Raw genomic sequence first — 19,351 nt, forward strand, 5'->3', positions numbered from 1 at the left:
TATTGGTATGGTGTTGTCAAAGTGACCTAAGTCTGCCGTAAATCAATCCAGTCTTGTCCAACCCAACCAGGGTAGCTAGAAATAGCATTTGCAAATAACCTATTTTGGTACTGATAATCTCATTTTAAATCGCAGACTACGACCAGGCATATATATAAAAATTTCAAGATCATGCAGAAAGTATGTACAGTACCTTTAAATAACACCACTTATTATCCGGCAGAGTGAAGTTGGTTCCGTTCTCAAAACCAGTTCCGAGATTTGTAAATCAAACCAGTTTTGTTTACAGAACTTGAAACTAAGCTATGCTCCAAGCCCCAGCTCGCAGTCAGCCACAGCTACGACTGTGAGCCGGACGCAGAACCCGGCTGTGCGCATGGCACCCGTTTGACTGAAACGCACCTCAGATCCAGTTCCGAGTAAGGCTCTCCATTAGCTCCCAGTTACAGAAAACGGAGCTGCAGCAGTACTGTGCACGTAAGTCCCAGTTATGTTTAATGTGACTGGGGCTTGTAGCACGGCTGCAAGCCGGGCAGCACAGGTTTTGACAATGGAACCAACTTCACTCTGCCAAATAATAATTAGTGATGTTATTGAAGGTGAAATAGACACAGTACGCTTGTACTTGGGAATCGCTCTATTGTAGTGAATGAGGTGATGTCTTTCCATCATCACTAATATTGCCCCACCTCAAAAAGAGGCTATGTTGAGCTGCATTATGTAATAAATTCCCATTATAAAAGTTCAAAATGTAATAAGAATGTCACGTCATCTTGTAATAAAGCTGCACTATGTAATAAACTACCTCAATGCGTTATGTAGTACATTTTTGGAAGGCGCAGAGAGACGGGGAAGACCATTCACGTATGGATTGGAGCTTTTCTATGTGACATAAATCGATAAAACACACAATAAATGTTTGCTGTTCAATCTGAGGGTGTCAAGGAACATTTTTCCAAGATCATAAGATACTGTATCAGACACAACTGACATGGCAATATAATAACAATGTGCTAAATTAATCTTTAAACTGTGTGGTTAAAGTTCTCATTACATTACCTGTAGCTCCTGTGACTAATTTCTTCTAAATTGATCTGAAATTATATTAATTTGGATTGTTATTACATAATGAACCATGTTATTACATTTTTTAAAATAAAATGTGTCAAGTGCATTTTGTAATAAATTTCTCAAATTGTAATAACTTACTACATAATGTGAAAAAATGTACTATATAATGAGTTGACTTAGTTTATTACAAAATGCGTCAGCTTATTACATAATGCGGCTTTATTACAAGATGATGTGACATTCTTATTACATTTTGAGCTTTTATTACATAATGGGAATTTATTACATAATGCAGCTCAACAGCCCACAATGTTTTGTAAATGTAAAAAAGTTTTGTGATCGCACAGAAAAGCTTTGTAAACACAGAAAGCGTTTTGTAAAAGCAAAAAAACAGGTGTGTAGAAGCAAAATAAGTTTTGTAGGAGCATTTTTAAAAGAAATATATATTTTTGATTAACAAAACTTCACTTGTGCTTACAATACTTCACATATGTTTACAATGTTATCTGGCCTCATCTTGATGCCATAGTTTTCCTTTAGCACTAATAAACTGCCTTAACCTGTTTATTCCATCACAAACCACTTCTGGACTTTTTCAGCCAATCATACTCATGAATAGTTCTTAGAAGTGACACATATGATGGCTTTTTTCCAGCAGTTCCATATAAACACAGTGAAGACAGGACCTGAGCAGCGCCGCCATAGACGAATATTCATGTCACATGACAAGACCAAGGAGCGAGGCAGGAGTAGGGGCAGCAGGAGGGTCAAAGGCCAAGCAGGAAGTAGATGGAGCACGTCCCATCCCAGTGTTAGCTAACCCACGGCTACACCCACTATCCCACTGTTAGCTAACCCATGGCTACACCCACCATTCCACTGTTAGCTAACCCATGGCTACACCCACCATTCCACTGTTAGCTAACCCAAAGCTACACCCACCCTCCCACTGTTAACTAACCCACAGCTACATCCACCATCCCACTATTAGCTAACCCACAGCTACATCCACATGTCTGCTGACCCCAATGTCATTAACAGCATGAGGATGAGGTGAGCAGAGAAAGAGTCAGACAGAAAACCACAGTCTGGATAAAACACAACCAGTTCTTTACTCATGTTAGTGTCCAAAGCAATGACAGCAGTGAAACTGTCCTTTGAACATTTGTGCAGCCATTACCTGACTTATCTGGGACATATTGGTGCAATTATGGCAGAATGTTTCAGCACAGCTGTTCCTAAAATAAGTACTTTGAAATCATTTTGATTTGATCAGTCTTTTTTATATATTCAACCAGCATCAGCCCAGGCACTCATTGGCTATGGTTGGATTTACTGGTTCACTGGATATTCCTCTCATCAGATTTGGCTCATATTGTGTAGGCCTGGTAGATAGTTAAACAAATTCTGACATACGATTTTACACAAGTCACTAAATCCCAGAGAATATGCAGCTGCTGTATGTGGACCAGTGAATTAATAAGAGTCATGAGGGGCAGAGTCATGTGGAAGCTATGGGTAAAATTATGCATTTACTCAGATCTGATCACTTTGACTGTGGACAGATGAATGGAATGACAAGTCTAGTCCAAACATGGAGGACTCTGATCCATTTAGTCTGATCAGTTTGTAAACTGTTACCAATGGACAGGTAGTGTTTGGTAGATTTTTTTCCCATGAGTCCATCCCATTCTGCTACAGATGAGTTGTAGTCATGACCTGGCTACATTTCCTGTAGTTTCCTCTTTTAGTAATAAGGTCAAAGTTAAAGCTTAACTTACTGTACTGTTGCCACAGGGAAATTCAGCCTCTCCCCATCTGAACAGACACAATGTCTATTAGTGTTTATGATTAGCATTAGCTAATGCCTAAAACCACATACAAACAATTACAAAGTCAGCTTACTATCACCTCAAGAACATTTCTAGGATTAAAGGACTGATGTCGCAGCAGGACCTTGAAAAACTTGTCCATGCATTCATCTTTAGTCGAGTTGACTACTGTAACAGCATCTTCTGTGGTCTGCCTAAAAAGTCTATTCGACGACTGCAACTGATCCAGAATGCTGCTGCTCGAGTCCTCACTAAGACCAAGAGAGTGGACCACATCAGCCCAGTTCTGAGGTCTCTACACTGGCTCCCTGTCTCTCAGAGAATAGACTTCAAAATTCTCTTACTAGCATATAAAGCACTGAACGGTTTAGGCCCAAAATACATTAGAGACCTTCTAGTCCAGTATGAACTATCCAGACCACTCAGGTCATCTGGTACAGGTCTGCTCTGTGTTCCCAAAGTCAGAACTAAACATGGAGAATCAGCGTTCAGTTTCTATGCTCCATATATCTGGAACAAACTACCAGAAAATATCAGGTCTGCTGAGAGTCTGAGTTCTTTTAAGTCCAGGTTAAAGACTAACCTGTTCACTGCTGCCTTTGACTAAAAGGCTTTTGACTTTTTAAATTTTATATTCTCTTTGAAACTCTGCACTGCAACTTTTATATGTGTGTCTTTTTATTTTTATTTTATTTTATTCTATTTTTTATTTTTTTTTGATTTTATGTGTTGTTTTCTTACTTGCTGTTTTTAATCACCTTTTATATGTTTCTTTTATAATGTTTTAAATGTGTTTCTTTTTGTTTCTTTTATTTCAATGTCCTGTGTGAAGCACCTTGAATTGCCTTGTTGCTGAAATGTGCTATGCAAATAAACTTGCCTTGCCTTGCTAATTAACACCATTAAAAAGGTGCTCAGATCAAGTCCAGATCATCAGTACTGTGGTCAAAGACACTGACAGGTTAATTAACCTAATTATACCTGATTTAGCACTCATAACCTAAACCCTACAATGAAATATTGTCAAAAGTAAATGTTAATAGATCAGTTTCATGATGATGTAGGACGTATGCTGCTCGCGCACCTTGGAGGCAGAAAACACACCAAGTACGTACCAAAACACTGACTGTAATTGTGAATAATGCAGTCTTACTGTGCCGTGGGTTGTCAGAACAGAAAGAACACACAGAAGGATTTAACCTTCTACAGAATTCCTGCAAGCAAACATCCTTTCCAGAAAAATCGGCGAAAGTTATGGTTGCAGGCATTAAGACGCAAGAACTGGTCTGAGGAGGGAATTCAGAATGCTGGTCACACTTCAGATCTGGTAAGTACTGGAAATCTACCATACAGAGGTCGCGTTAACCGGAAATATTCCGCCATTGACAGTTTTTTTTGTTTTTTTTTTAAATGACGGAAAATTCTGAAGGCCGTCCATCATTTTGACAGATTAAAATACTGAGGTTAATTGTTGTTAAGCTAACTTTAGCCAAAATTAGATGCTACTTTGCTAGCGCAAACTGTGAAGACAGCCGAGTCTCCTTAGTTATTTTAGAAAGCCCAGTAAATATGATGGCATTGACAAACGCGATGAAAAAAGAGGGACTGATGTGGTGAAGGATGACGGACAAGCAAGTCATATGCCAGTTCTTATGGCATTTGGTGTGTTATATGTACGCATTTTCTACTTTTCATGTGTTATGGCAAGTCAGTTTGTGCCCAGATCTGTGGTTCACATAACCTGAACCCTAACCCTCAGTGCATGGTGTTGACACTGCATAAACATACATAAGGAAAGCTTAGAATGTCTACAGATAACACACCAATTAAAAGTGGTGTATATAATTATGCGAGTTGTGATACCACATTGGTTTATCAGCCAGCAGCAACTACAGCTGCTGCATCATGCTGCATCATGCTGCATCATGCGGCCGTGAAAGAGAAGATGGGATTGGCTTTTGGACAGAAACAGTTAATGGACAGTTTTTGAGTTAACATATTCGCTTGTTCACGAGTTCCGGGGGAGAGCCTAGAGGTGTATGTGAGTCAGCTGGTAGCTGGTATTGGTGTTTTTGCCTCCGAGGTGTGCGTGCATCACTGTTGTTAGTAAACATTGAAACTCGTCTATATTGTTGATTCATTCTTTTAATTTTATATTGGGATGCAAGTGTGAGATAATGGACCTTAGATGCCTTAAATAATAAATATACTGGTGTTGTATAAGCATGTTTTAGTATTCTGATCTCAATACAAAGTGTAATTGGTGGGAGTGAAGTCCCCCGCCCACCCCCCCCCCAAGGGTGTGACGTCAGTCCAGACTGTGGCCATCCCTGTCTGACAGTGGGCTGATTGGGGGTGGGGGGTGGGGTGGGGTGGGGTGGTACAGCACAAGCCAGGGGAGCTGAGATGTCAGTCAGACAGCAGGGCTGGTGGCGTTCTTACCTGTGGCCAGGCCCCCCTCTGCCCTGGCCTTCATCCCTCCTCCTCCTCCTCCTCCTCCTCCTCCTCCTCCTGGGCCTGAGCTGCCCAGGGTGTCCATGGGAAAGGGGGGCCGGTCGCCCATGTAGGGCTTAGGCCTGAAGGGGAAGTCTTTGTCTTTACCTTTGGAGCCTTTGGGCCGCCCCGCTGTCTTCTTCTTGGATTTTCCGTCCCCCTTCACGCCCAGCAGGGGGTGTACCTCTGAAGACACAACACATAGGGCAAAGGTCAAAGGTCAGTAACAACACAGCAGTATTCAAAGACCAACTGAAAATTAAAGCCGCAAGCGGCATCTAAAGGCCCTTCCCATGGGCACATCCAGTACAAGCATGTCCATCGTTCAGCAGGTGGCGCTCTAGCACGAAATTTTAATGTCTTCTGATGAATGGGTGTAGGCCTGGGAGATTGAATATTGACTCAAATTTGAGGTAAATCAGTATTCATATGAATGAACTAAAGACATTCTTGTATAAGTAAATCTGTAGGGGGCGCTATGCAGCCAAAATTCAATTTCTTCCATTGAATAGGTGTAGGCCTGGGAGATGTACCCCTCAGTCAAATTTGAGACAAATCGGTGTTTGTATGTCCAAATTGATGCAATTTTTGTAAAGGTAAATTGTAGGGGGCGCTATTGTGTGAATTTTAAATGTCTTCTGGTAAATGGGTGTAGGCGTGGAAGATTGACAACTGATTCAAATTTGAGAAAAATAGGTGATCGTATGTCCAAACTGAACCACTTCTGGAAAAATTAAATTTGTAGGGGGCGCTATAGCACCAAATTAAAAATTTTTCTGATAAATGGGCGTAGGCCTGGAAGACAGATGTCTGAGTCAAATTTGAGCCAAATCGGGGTTCATATGTCTAAACAGATGTCATTTTTGTACACGCACATTTGTAGGGGGCGCTACAGTGCAAAATTTTAATATCTTCCAATCAATGGCTGTAGACTGGGGAGGTCGACTAATGATTAAAATTTGAGCCAAATTGGTGATTGTATGACCAAACTGAAGCAAGATTGGTAAAGGCAAATTTCTGAAAAAACATAGCAAATTTTGCGACCTCCTTGCACAAAAAAAGTAAAACTGATCCCAAAAATTTGGCTAACTTTTGATGCCCCATTTTTCAAGATACTGTACACCAATTTTGAGCTCATTTGGAAAAACGCCATAGGAGGAGATAGTTAAAATACGACGTCAGAAAAAATGCTGACTCAGTATTTTGTAAATTTCAATCCAATATGGCCGACTAAGAGATGGTTTAGGGGCATGGCCATAATAACATTTTTTGTTTGTCTCCTCATGATGAATCTGCGTACCGATTTTCGTGGCTCTACGACAAACTTTACGTCGAACGTGCTCCCATTGGCGTAATGTATTTCCACTTTTCAAGGGGGAGCTGCCGCAGCATGTCTTTACCACCATCTACGAAACCTATATGTAAATTCAATTTCTTGCACTTCTGAATTTTGGGAAAAATTTGGTGAGTTTTCGTAAATGTTCAGGGGGTCAAATTTGAGCTCAAAGAGCAGGAGAAGAAAATAAATACAAATTAAAGCCGCAAGCAGAATCTAAAGGCCCTCGCCACGGGCACGTCCAGTAGAAGTATGTCCATCGTTCAGCAGGTGGCCCTCTAGCACAAAATTTCAATGTCTTCTGATGAATGGGTGTAGACCTGGGAGATTGACAACTGATTCAAAATTGAGGCAGATCTGTGTTCGTATGTCCAAACTAAAGACATTTTTGTACAAGTAAATGTGTAGGGGGCGCTAGGCAGCTAAAATAAAATTTCTCCCATTGAATAGGTGTAGGCCTGCGAGATGTACCACTGAGTGAAATTTGAGCCAAATCAGTGTTCGTATGTCCGAGGTGATGCAATTTTTGTGAAGGTAAATTTGTAGGGGGCGCTATAGCACCAAATGTAAAATTTTTCTGATAAATGGGTGTAGGTCTGGGTGATAGACGTCTGAGTAAAATTTGACCCAAATCGGTGTTCGTATGTCCAAACTGATGTCTTTTTTGTAAGTGTACATTGTAGGGGGCGCTCTAGTGCAAAATTTCAATTTCTTTTAATAAATGGGTGTAGGCCTAGGAGATAGAAGTCTGATTGAAATTTAAGCCAAATCAATGTTTCTATGTATGAGCTGAAGCAATTTTTGTGATGGTAAATTTTCGAAAAAACTTCACAAAGTTTGAAACCTCGTCGCAAAAAAAACGGTGACACCGATTCAAAAAATTCGGCTAACTTTTGATGCCCCACATCTCTAGATACTGTACACCAATTTTGAGCTCATTCAGCCAAATGCCCAAGGAGGAGATAGTTAAAATACGACGTCAGCAGAAACGCTGACTCAGATTTTTGAAAATTTCAATCCAATATGGCCGATTAAGGATTGGTTTTGGGGCATGGCCATAATAATATTTTTTGTTTGTCTCCTCATGATGAATCTGTGTACCGATTTTCGTGGCTCTACGATAAACTTTGTTGGACGCGCCCCCATTGGTGTAATGCATTTCCACTTTTCAAGGGGGCGCTGCCGCAACATTTCTTTACCGACATCTACGAAACCTATATGTAAATTCAATTTCTCACACTTCTGAATTTTGGGCAAAATTTGGTGAGTTTCATGTTCAGGGGGTCAAATTTGAGCTCAAAGAGCAGGAGAGGAAAAATAAATAAAAATTAAAGCCGCAAGCGGCATCTAAAGGCCCTCGCCAAGGGAACGTCCAGTAGAAGTATGCTCATCGTTCAGCTGGTGGCGCTCTAGCCCCAAATTTTGTTTCTTCTGATGAATGGTTGTAGGCTTGGGAGATTGACAATTGACTCAAATTTGAGACAAATCAGTGTTCGCATGTCTAAACTGAACAAAATTTTGTATAAATGAATCTGTAGGGGGCACGAAGGAAGCAAAATTAAATTTCTTCCATTGAATGGGTGTAGGCCTGCGAGATGTACAACTGAGTCAAATTTGAGGAGAATCGGTGTTCGTATGTCCGAACTGATGCAATTTTCATGATGGTGAATTTGTAGGGGGCGCTACTGAGTGAAATGGCAATTCCTATTGATAAATGGGTGTAGGCCTGGGAGATTGACAACTGATTCAAATTTGAGCCAAATCGGTGTTGGGACGTCCAAATTGATGCAATTTTCGTGAAGGTAAATTTGTAGGGGGCGCTACTGAGCGAAATGGCAATTTATTTTGATAAATGGCAGTAGGCCTGGGAGATTGAAAAGTGCTTAAAATTTGAGCCAAACTGGTGGTCATACGTCTGGAGTAAAGTCATTTTACAAAAAGTAAAATTGTAGGGGGCGCTATAGTGCCAAATTTAATTTTTTTCTGATAAATGGGTGTAGGCTTGAAAGATAGACGTCTGAGTAAAATTTGAGCCAAATTGGTGTTCGTATGTCCGAACTGAAGCAATTTTAATAAAAAAAATGTATAAAAAAAACTTGTAGGGGGCTCTGTAGTGTAAAATTTAAGTTTCTTTTAACAAATAGGTGTAGGCCTGGGAGACAGATATCTGAGTCAAATTTGAGGAAAATCGGTGTTTGTATGTCCGAACTGATGTCATTTTTGTAAATGTACATTTGTAGGGGGCGTTATTGTGCAAAATTTCAATTTCTTTTAATTAATGGGTGTAGACCTGGGAGATGGACGTCTGAGTCAAATTTGAGCAAAATCGGTGTTCGAATGTCTGAGCTGAAGCAATTTTTGTAATGGTAAATTCCCGAAGAAACTTTGCAAAGTTTGCGATGTCGTCACACAAAAACGGTGACACCGATCCCAAGAATTTGGCTAACTTTTGATGCCCCATGTCTCTAGATACTGTACACCGATTTTGAGCTCATTTGGCCAAACAGCCAAGGAGGAGATAGTTCAAATACAACGTCAGCTAAAATGCTGACTCAGCATTTTGGAAATTTCAATCCAATATGGCCGACTAAGGGTTGGTTTTGGGGCGTGGCCATAATATTTTTTGTTTGTCTCCTAATGATGAATGTGTGTACCGATTTTCGTGGCTCTACCACAAACTTTATGTTGGACGCGCTCCCATTGGCGCAATGCATTTCCACTTTTCAAGGGGGCGCTGCCGCAACATTTCTTTACCGACATCTATGAAACCTATATGTTAATTCAATTTCTAGCAAATCTGAATTTTAGGCAAAATTTGGTGAGTTTTCGTAAATGTTCAGAGGGTCAAAATTGAGCTCAAAGCGCAGGAGAAGGAAAAATAAGACAAAATAAAAGAAAAAATAAATATAAAAATTAAAGCCGCAAGCGTTATCTAAAGGCCCTCGCCAAGGGCATGCCCAGTACAAGTATGCTCATCGTTCAGCAGGTGGCGCTCTAGCACAAAATTTAAATGTCTTCTAATGAATGGGTGTAGGCCTGGGAGATTGACAATTTACTCCACCACTGAGTACCACTGAGTCAAATTTGAGCCAAATCGGTGTTCGTATGTCCGAACTGATGCAATTTTTTTGAAGGTAAATTTGTAGGGGGCACTATTGCATGAAATGGAATTTTCTTATGATAAATGGGTGTAGGCCTGGGAGATTGAAAACTGATTCAAATTTGAGCCAAATTGGTGTTCAAATATCTGAAGTAAAGTAATTTTTGTAAAGGTAAAATTGTAGGGGGCGCTATAGCTCCAAATTTCAATTTTTTCTTATATATGGGTGTAGGCCTGAGAGATAGACATCTGAGTCAAATTTGAGCCAAATCGGTGGTCGTATGTCTGAATTAATGTAATTTTCGTGAAGGTACATTTGCAGGGGGCGCTATTGAGCGAAATGTCATTTTCTTTTGATAAATGGGTGGAGGCCTGGGAGATTGACAACTGATTCAAATTTGATCCAAATTGGTGTTCGTATGTCCAAACTGAAGCAATTATCGTAAAGGTAAAGTTGTAGGGGGCGCTATAGCACCAAATGTAACATTTTTCTGATAAATGGGTGTAGGTCTGGGCGATAGACGTCTGAGTCAAATTTGAGCCAAATTAGTGTTCATATTTCCAAACTATTACAATATATACAATATACAATAAACTTGTAGGGGGTGCTGTAGTGCGAAATTTCAGTTTCTTTTTACAAATAGTTGTAGGCCTGGGAGACTGATGTCTGAGTCAAATTTGAGGAAAATCGGTGTTCGTATGTCCGAACTGATGTCATTTTTGTAAATGTACATTTGTAGGGGGCGCTATAGTGCAAAATTTCAATTTCTTTTAATAAATGGGTGTAGGCCTGGGAGATAGATGACTCCTTCAAATTTGAGCCAAATCAGTGTTTGTATGTCTAAGCTGAAGCAATTTTTGTAATGGTAAATTACCCAAGAAACTTTGCAAAGTTTGCGACATCGTCACACAAAAACGGTGACACCGATCAAAAAAATTCGGCTAACTTTTGATGTTTTGATGAAATTTTCGTGAAGGTAAATTTATAGGGGGTGCTATTTTGCAAAATGGCATTTTCTTTTGATAAATGGGTGTAGGCCTGGGAGATTGACAAATGATTCAAATTTGAGCCAAATCGGTGTTCGTAAGTCCGAATTGATGCAATTATTGTGAAGATAAATTTGTAGGGGGCGCCACTGAGCGAAATGGCAATTTCTTTAGCTGAATGGGTGTTGGCCTGGGAGACTGGCAGCTGCTTCAAATTTGAGCCAAATTTGTGTTCGTATGTCTGAAGTAAAGTAATTTTCGTAAAGGTAAAATTAGAGGGGGCGCTATAGCGCCAAATTTCAATTTTTTCTGATAAATGGGTGTAGGCCTGAGAGATAAACATCTGAGTCAAATTTGAGCCAAATTGGTGTTCGTATGTCCGAACTGAAGAAATTTTAATAAGAATTTTTTAAAAAACTTGTAGGGGGCGCTGTAGCACAAAATTTCAGTTTCTTTTGACAAATAGGTGTAGGCCTGGGAGACAGATGTCTGAGTCAAATTTAAGCCAAATCGGTGTTCGTATGTCCGAACTGATGTCATTTTTGTAAATGTACATTTGTAGGAGGCGCTGTAGTGCGAAATTTTAGTTTCTTTTAATAAATGGGTGTAGGCCTGCGAGATAGACGTCTGAGTCAAATTTGAGCAAAATCGGTGTTTGTATGTCTTAGCTGAAGCAATTTTTGTCATGCCAAATTTTCGAAAAATCTTCGCAACGTTTGCAACCTCGTCGCACAAAAAAGTTGACACTGATTCAAAAAATTTGGCTAACTTTTGATGCCCCACTTCTCTAGATACTGTATACCGATTTTGAGCTCATTTGGCCATACGGCTGAGTAGGAGATATTTAAAATACGACGTCAGCAAAAACGCTGACTCAGCATTTTGGAAATTTCAATCCAATATGGCTGACTAAGGGTTGGTTTAGGGGCGTGGCCATAATAATATTTTTTGTTTGTCTCCTCATGATGAATGTGTGTACTGATTTTCGTGGCTCTACGACAAACTTTATGTTGGACACGCTCCCATTGGCGCAATGCATTTCCACTTTTCAAGGAGGCGCTGCAGCAACATTTCTTTACCAACATCTACGAAACCTATATGTAAATTCAATTTTGCACATTTCTGAATTTTAGGCAAAATTTGGTGAGTTTTCGTAAATGTTTAGGGGTCAAATTTGAGCTCAAAGCGCAGGAGAAAGAAAAATAAACATTAAATTAAAAAATAAAAATAAAAAAATAATAATAATAATAATCTGAGCAAGAACAATATAGCCGTTTCTTTGGCAACCACGTATTTGACCTTATTTGAAAGTTGTCGAGCTCCCCCACATGTCTGTGGGGTCAGATGTCACGTGTCGTGCACTTAAACACATGTGACTGACCCCGAGTGGGTGTGTCCCTTTGACTCCCATTCATTCTGAGCAGGTGTAAATATGCGATTTGTGCACATGTCATGTACATCTTCGGAAAGGTCTCAGTGCCGTGAATGTGAATATATGTGAGAGTGGCGACAGTGGCGAAAGGCGACCGCGTCACTGGCGATTTCGTCCCCATGCGACCACTGCAGACTCGAGATAATAATAATCTGAGCAAGAACAATATAGCCGTTTCCGTGGCAACCACGTATTTGGCCTTATTTGAAAGTTCTCGAACTCCCCCACATGTCTGTGGGGTCAGAGGTCACGTGTTGTGCACTTACACCCACGTGACTGACCCCGAGTGGGCGTGTCCCATTGACTCTCATTCATTCTTAGCAGGTGTAAATATGCGATTTGTGCACATGTCATGTACATCTTCAGAAAGGTCTCAGTGCCGTGAATGTGAATATGTGTGAGAGTGGCGACAGTGGCGAAAGGCGAACGCGTCACTGGCGATTTTGTCCCCATGCGCCCACTGCAGACTCAATAGGCCCTGCGCCGGCTTTACAAAGTTCAGGCCTAATGAGACAAAAAAAAACAAATAAAAAAAAACAATAACAATCTGAGCAACAAGAACAATATAACAGTTTCCGTGGCAACCACGTATTTTGCCTTATTTGAAAGCTCTGGAGCTCCCCCATATGTCTGTGGGGTCAGATATCACGTGTCGTGCACTTACACGGGCCTAATTAAAGCCGATAGCAGCATCTAAAGGCCCTCGCCAAGGGCACGTCCAGTGGAAGTATGCACATCGTTCAGAAGGTGGCGGTCTAGCACCAAATTTCACTTTCTTCTGATTAATGGGTGTAGGCCTGGGAGATTGACAACTGATTCAAATTTGAGGGTAATCATTGCTCGTATGTCCAAACTAAGGAAATTTTTGTTTAAGTAAATCTGTAGGGGGCGCTATGCAGCTGAAATAAAATTTCTTCAATTGAATGAGTGTAGGCCTGCAAGATGTACCACTGAGTCAATTTTGAACCAAATCGGTGTTCAATATGTCCGAGGTGATGCAATTTTCGTGAAGGTGAATTTGTAGGGGGAGCTAGTGAGCGAAATGGCAATTCCTTTTGATAAATGGGTGTAGGCCTGGGAGATTGACAACTGATTCAAATTTGAGCCAAATTGGTGATCTTATGTCGGAAGTGAAGTAATTTTCGTAAAGGTAAAATTGTAGGGGGCGCTACAGCTCCAAATTTCAAATTTTTCTGATAAATGGGTGTAGGCCTGAGAGATAGATGTCTGAGTCAAATTTGAGCCATATTGGTGTTCTTATGTCCGAACTGAAGCAATTTTAATAAAAAAAAAAATAAAAAAAAAACGTGTAGGGGGAGCTGTAGTGTGAAATTTAAGTTTCTTTTGACAAGTAGGTGTAGGCCTCGGAGACAGATGTCTGAGTAAAATTTGAGCCAAATCGGTGTTCGTATCTCCAAACTGATTTCATTTTTGTAAACGTACATTTGGAGGGGGCGCTATAGTGCAAAATTTCAATTTCTTTTAATAAATGGGTGTAGGCCTTGGAGATAGACGTCTGAGTCAAATTTGAGCCAAATCGGTGTTCGTATATCTGAGCTGAAGCAATTTTTGTAATGGTAAATTCACGAAGAAACTTTGCAATGTTTGCGACATCGTCATACAAAAACGGTGACACCTATTCAAAAAATTCGGCTAACTTTTGATGCCCCACTTCTCTAGATACTGTACACCGATTTTGAGCTCATTCGGCCAAACGGCCAAGGAGGAGATAGTTAAAATACGACGTCAGCGAAAACGCTGACTCAGCATTTTGGAAATTTCAATCCAATATGGCCGACTAAGGGTTGGTTTTGGGGCGTGGCCATAGTAATATTTTTTGTCTCCTCATGATGAATCTGTGTACCGATTTTCGTGGCTCTACAAAAAACTTTATGATGGACGCGCTCCCATTGGCGCAATGCATTTCCACTTTTCAAGGGGGCGCTGTGGCAACATTTCTTTACCAACATCTACGAAACCTGTATGTAAATTCAATTTCTCGCACTTCTGAATTTTAGGCAAAATTTGGTGAGTTTTCGTAAATGTTCAGAGGGTCAAAATTGAGCTGAAAGCACAGGAGAAAGAAAAATAAGACCAAAAAAATAAATAAATAAAATAAATAAAAATAATAATAATCTGAGCAAGAACAATATAGCCGTTTCTATGGCAACCACATATTTGGCCTTATTTGAAAGCTCTCGAGCTCCCCCACATGTCTGTGGGGTCAGATGTCATGTGTCGTGCACTTACACACATGTGACTAACCCCGAGTGTGCGTGTCCCATTGACTCCCATTCATTCTGAGTGGGTGTAAATATGCGACTTGTGCACATGTCATGTACATCATCGGAAAGGTCTCAGTGCTGTGAATGTGAATATGTGTGAGAGTGGCGACAGTGGCGAAAGGCGACCGCGTCACTGGCGATTTCGTCCCCATGCGCCCACTGCAGACTCAATAGGCCCTGTGCCGGCTTTACTCGGCTCAGGCCTAATAAAAAATAAAAAAATAAAAATAATAATCTGAGCAAGAACAACATAGTCGTTTCCGTGGCAACCACGTATTTGGCCCTGTTTGAAAGCTCTCGAGGTCCCCCACATGTCTATGGGGTCAGATGTCACGTGTCGTGCACTTACACCCACGTGACTGACCCCGAGTGGGCGTGTCTTATTGACTCCCATTCATTCAGAGCAGGTGTAAATATGCGATTTGTGCACGTCATGTACATCTTCGGAAAGGTCTCAGTGCCGTGAATGTGAATATGTGTGAGAGTGGCGACAGTGGCGAAAGGCGACCGCGTCACTGGCGATTTTGTCCCCATGCGCCCACTGCAGACTCAGTAGGCCCTGCGCCGGCTTCACTGCAGACTCAATAGGCCCTGCGCCGGCTTTACCCAGCTCTGGCCTAATAAGAATCTGAGCAAGAACAATATAGCCGTTTCCATGGCAACCACATATTTGGCCTTATTTGAAAGCTCTCGAGCTCCCCCACATGTCTGTGGGGTCAGATGTCACGTGTCGTGCACTTACACACGTGACTGACCCCGAGTGGGCGTGGCCCATTGACTCCCATTCATTCCGAGCAGGTGTAAATATGCGATTTGTGCACGTTATATACATCTTCGGAAAGGTCTCAGTGCCGTGAATGTGAATATGTGTGAGAGTGGCAACAGTGGCGAAAGGCAACCGCGTCACTGGCGATTTTGTCCCCATGCACCCACTGCAGACTCAATAGGCCCTGCACCGGCTTTACTCGGCTCGGGCCTAATAAAAAATAAATAAATAAATAAACTGAGCAAGAACAATATAGCCGTTTCTATGGCAATCACATATTTGACCTTATTTGAAAGTTCTCGAGCTCCCCCACATGTCTGTGAGGTCAGATGTCACGTGTCGTGCACTTCTCGTGCCGTGAATGTGAATATGTGTGAGAGTGGCGACAGCGGCGAAAGGCGACCGCGTCACTGGCAATTTCGTCCCCATGCGCCCACTGCAGACTCAATAGGCCCTGCGCCGGCTTTACTCGGCTCAGGCCTAAAAAACAAATAAATTTTAAAACAATAATACTAATAATCTGAGCAAGAACAATATAGCCGTTTTCGTGGCAACCACGTATTTGGCCTTATTTGAAAGCTGTCGAGCTCCCACACATGTCTGTGGGGTCAGATGTCACGTGTTGTGCACTTACACTCACATGACTCACCCCGAGTGGGTGTGTCCCATTGACTCCCATTCATTCAGAGCAGGTGTAAATATGCGATTTTTGCACGTCATATACATCTTCAGAAAGGTCTCAGTGCCGTGAATATGTGTGAGAGTGGCGACAGTGGCGAAAGGCGACTGCGTCACTGGTGATTTCATCCCCATGCACCCACTGCAGACTCAATAGGCCCTGCACCGGCTTTACTGGGCTCGGGCCTAATAATAATAATCTGAGCAAGAACAATATAGCCGTTTCTATGGCAACCACATATTTGGCCTTATTTCAAAGCTCTCGAGGTCCCCCACATGTCTTTTGGGTCAGAGGTCACGTGTTGTGCACTTACACTCACATGACTGACCCCGACTGGGCGTGGCCCATTGACTCCCATTCATTCTGAGCAGGTGTAAATATGCGATTTGTGCACATGTCATGTACATCTTCGGAAAGGTCTCAGTTCCGTGAATGTGAATATGAGTGAGAGTCGCGACAGTGGCGAAAGGTGACCGCGTCACTGGCAATTTCATCCCCATGCGCCCACTGCAGACTCAATAGGCCCTGCGCCGGCTTTACTCAGCTCGGGCCTAATGACTCATTTCACTGCTGATATCACTCTGTCGAAAAACCTGAGTTTCTGCAGGTGTTAAGTTAAATCTGACACCAGGACTTTTATATTTATGACCATTACGACTTGGATTTCTCTAACGTACCTGATATAAATACAGAACAACACTGGGTGATGATTTTTAGATCAAAGTATTGTTGAAGTAAAAACTGCAGTTTCAGTGCTGATAAGGAATATATTTTTACCATTTTAACATTAATGTCACATTTGAAATCATGTCTAAATCCTTTTTCAGAGATTTTAGAGCAGGTTTTCATTTAACACATTGATTTAATTCATTTTCTAAAACAGGACAGAATGGTTTGAACTTCTGAGTTCACAAGTGGAACGGAGAATGTGGCATGACTGGTAAACAGACCCCCCATCCCATAAAAGCAGATGCATCCACAGTGTGTTGGTGCCTCACCATCACTCGGCACCCCCTGCAGTTCAATAGTGGTAGTGCGGGCCTTCTTCTTGGCAGGGCCTCCTTCAGATGATGGCTGCCTCTGCTTTTTGTCTCCGCCACCTGCTGCATCCTCCAGAGCCCCCGCCTGGGCCGAGGCGTCTGGAGGGGGGCCAAAGGGGTTTTCCTCTGGGTCCTCTACCTCTGGGGCGATGGGCAGGTACAGCAGGGCTTTGTAGTCCTCCAACTCCTCATCACTGACCACAGACAACAATCAAATCACAAAACCAGACCAAAATCTGTCACAACAGTGGTGATGAAATAATCTCATTCATATGTAGATATGGGACAAAACCAACAACTCACACCATCAGGTCTGTCAGTATTTAAGCATTTTGTGTATTTTGCCTCGGTTCACTACCACCGTGGATCTAAAATGAAGCTGTTAAGATGTGACTGAAGTGTGGACTTGGGGCAGATGTTAAGTCATACAGTAGTAAGGCTGTGTTTGAAGTCTCTGCAGGACATGTTCATGTCTCAGCCCTGATGAGGACATGTTTCACAGTAGGTTTAATCTGTTTACATTCTGCCTCACACATTGGATGGATGGAACAACCAATTCAAATTCATAGTTGTGTAGACCTCCACTCATTTCCTCAGCACAGTAGAACCCTGACCCTAACCACCTTTACAGCTGTAATGTCTCAAATGGCTTTCTTGGTGTTTTTCTTCCCCCACATAAAGGTTGAAATGGTCCAGTTCCATTCATTGAATGGAACAACCTGTATTGACCCAGGTAAAGGAGTCAGGGTCATTTTATGTCAGTTTTGTTGTAGTAGTGACCTGCAGCTCAGGTTAGAGGTTGTAGCTGTGTTCATAAAGATAAGGTAAATCTTTATCTATTTGTACCCTTAGATAGTTAATACTATTGTTCTTCCACTTCCTTTAAATGTTGTTAGATGTGTCACACCTAAATGAGAGGATTTGAGTTTTATGTAGATTGAACAAGTTCCCCGAATGTGAGCCAAATTATTTCAGCTTAGACATTAGCGTAGGTCGACTAACATTCCAGCATTGGAGAATGTCCTCAGGACACAGATGTTAAGTGGTTTCACTGATGGTAAATATGTTCCAGTGATACTTAAGTGTTCTCCAGGGACATCCCTGCTGACAACCCCTTTATAATAACACCATATTGGACAAACAAGCATCTATTTAATCCATGCTGAAGTGGAGTCATCCATTTATATGGGTAGTAAAGCCATGCCTTCTCCAAACCAAATATAGACCATTATAATACAGACAGAGGAACACTCTTTTTTTCACATTACTAACAGTTTCCCAGTATCACCTCTAAGTGTCGCCAACAGTTCAAAAGCACTAGAAATGTGCGTATGTCAGCTATGGACTTGGTGTGAAAGGACCGCAGATTTCCACGGTCATTTCATTCTTTATACATCTGAACGTGAGAGTGGAAAAGGGCGTACACCACGTTTTTGTGCATACGCACACTTTATACATGGTCTCTAGCCATAACAAGTCTAGGTAGTGGGCTGGTGCTTGCTAACTATACCCAAAGCCATTGCGGAGACGTTATCATTAGTGACTTGTCTGCAGCCTGTATTGCTTTGGGTTAAATACCGATTGTTGAGAATTGAGTCTTTTGTGTTTATCAGATGAATCGATTAGTTATTAAAATAATCTACAGATTAATGGATTATCAAAATTATCGTTAGTTGCAGCCCTAATTCTCATACTCACCAACTTAAGTAGCATACCCAAAAATTTGAGAGAAAGTGGCGTTCTACTAAACTGATAGAACACCATTCAGCCTAGCAGGACAGTCTAAATAAATACAGGAAGGCACTTCGTTCTACTAGAGCAGCTTATTGTTCATCATTAATAGAGGAAAATAAGAACAATCACAGGTTTCTTTTCAGTACTGTAGCCAGACTGACAAAGAACCACAGTGCATATGAGCATAGTATTCCTGCAACCCTTCATAGCAATAGTTCTATGAACTTCTTCAATGATAAGATTTGGCTCATTAAAGATAAAATTAATTTCCTCCTGTCCTCCACAAACTCTAGTCCACCTTTAAATCCTTCAGACCCAGAAACTACAGAGTTGACTATTGAACCATTTGGTTTAATGGATAGCTTTTCACCCATAGAGATCAGTCAGCTAATTTCAATAGTCTCTTCATCTAAATCAGGGGTGTCCAATTCTGGTCCTCAAGGGCCGGTATCCTGCACGTTTTAAATGTATCCCTCTTCTTAAGGCTGATTTATGCTTACCGCGACAGCGAGCTCCACGTGGCTTCACGCAGTCAATTGACGTCATTTTCACAGCCACGCCCCTTTGCGTGGCTCATCTCAAGCGGAAACTTTCCG

General features: G+C 41.5%; 1 protein-coding gene across 1 annotated transcript in view; it reads right to left on the reverse strand.

Annotated features, from left to right (window-relative positions):
- The window catches only part of rbbp5 (retinoblastoma binding protein 5), a 63,970-nt gene that overhangs the window by 11,952 nt on the left and 32,667 nt on the right, over window positions 1–19,351 (reverse strand). The window contains 2 exon segments of the mRNA XM_030133497.1: window positions 5,346–5,582; window positions 16,980–17,215. Coding sequence (XP_029989357.1) covers window positions 5,346–5,582; window positions 16,980–17,215 — 473 coding nt within the window.

The sequence above is a fragment of the Sphaeramia orbicularis genome, chromosome 5, assembly GCF_902148855.1.
Source record: "Sphaeramia orbicularis chromosome 5, fSphaOr1.1, whole genome shotgun sequence".
In the NCBI taxonomy this organism is placed as follows: Eukaryota; Metazoa; Chordata; class Actinopteri; order Kurtiformes; family Apogonidae; genus Sphaeramia; species Sphaeramia orbicularis.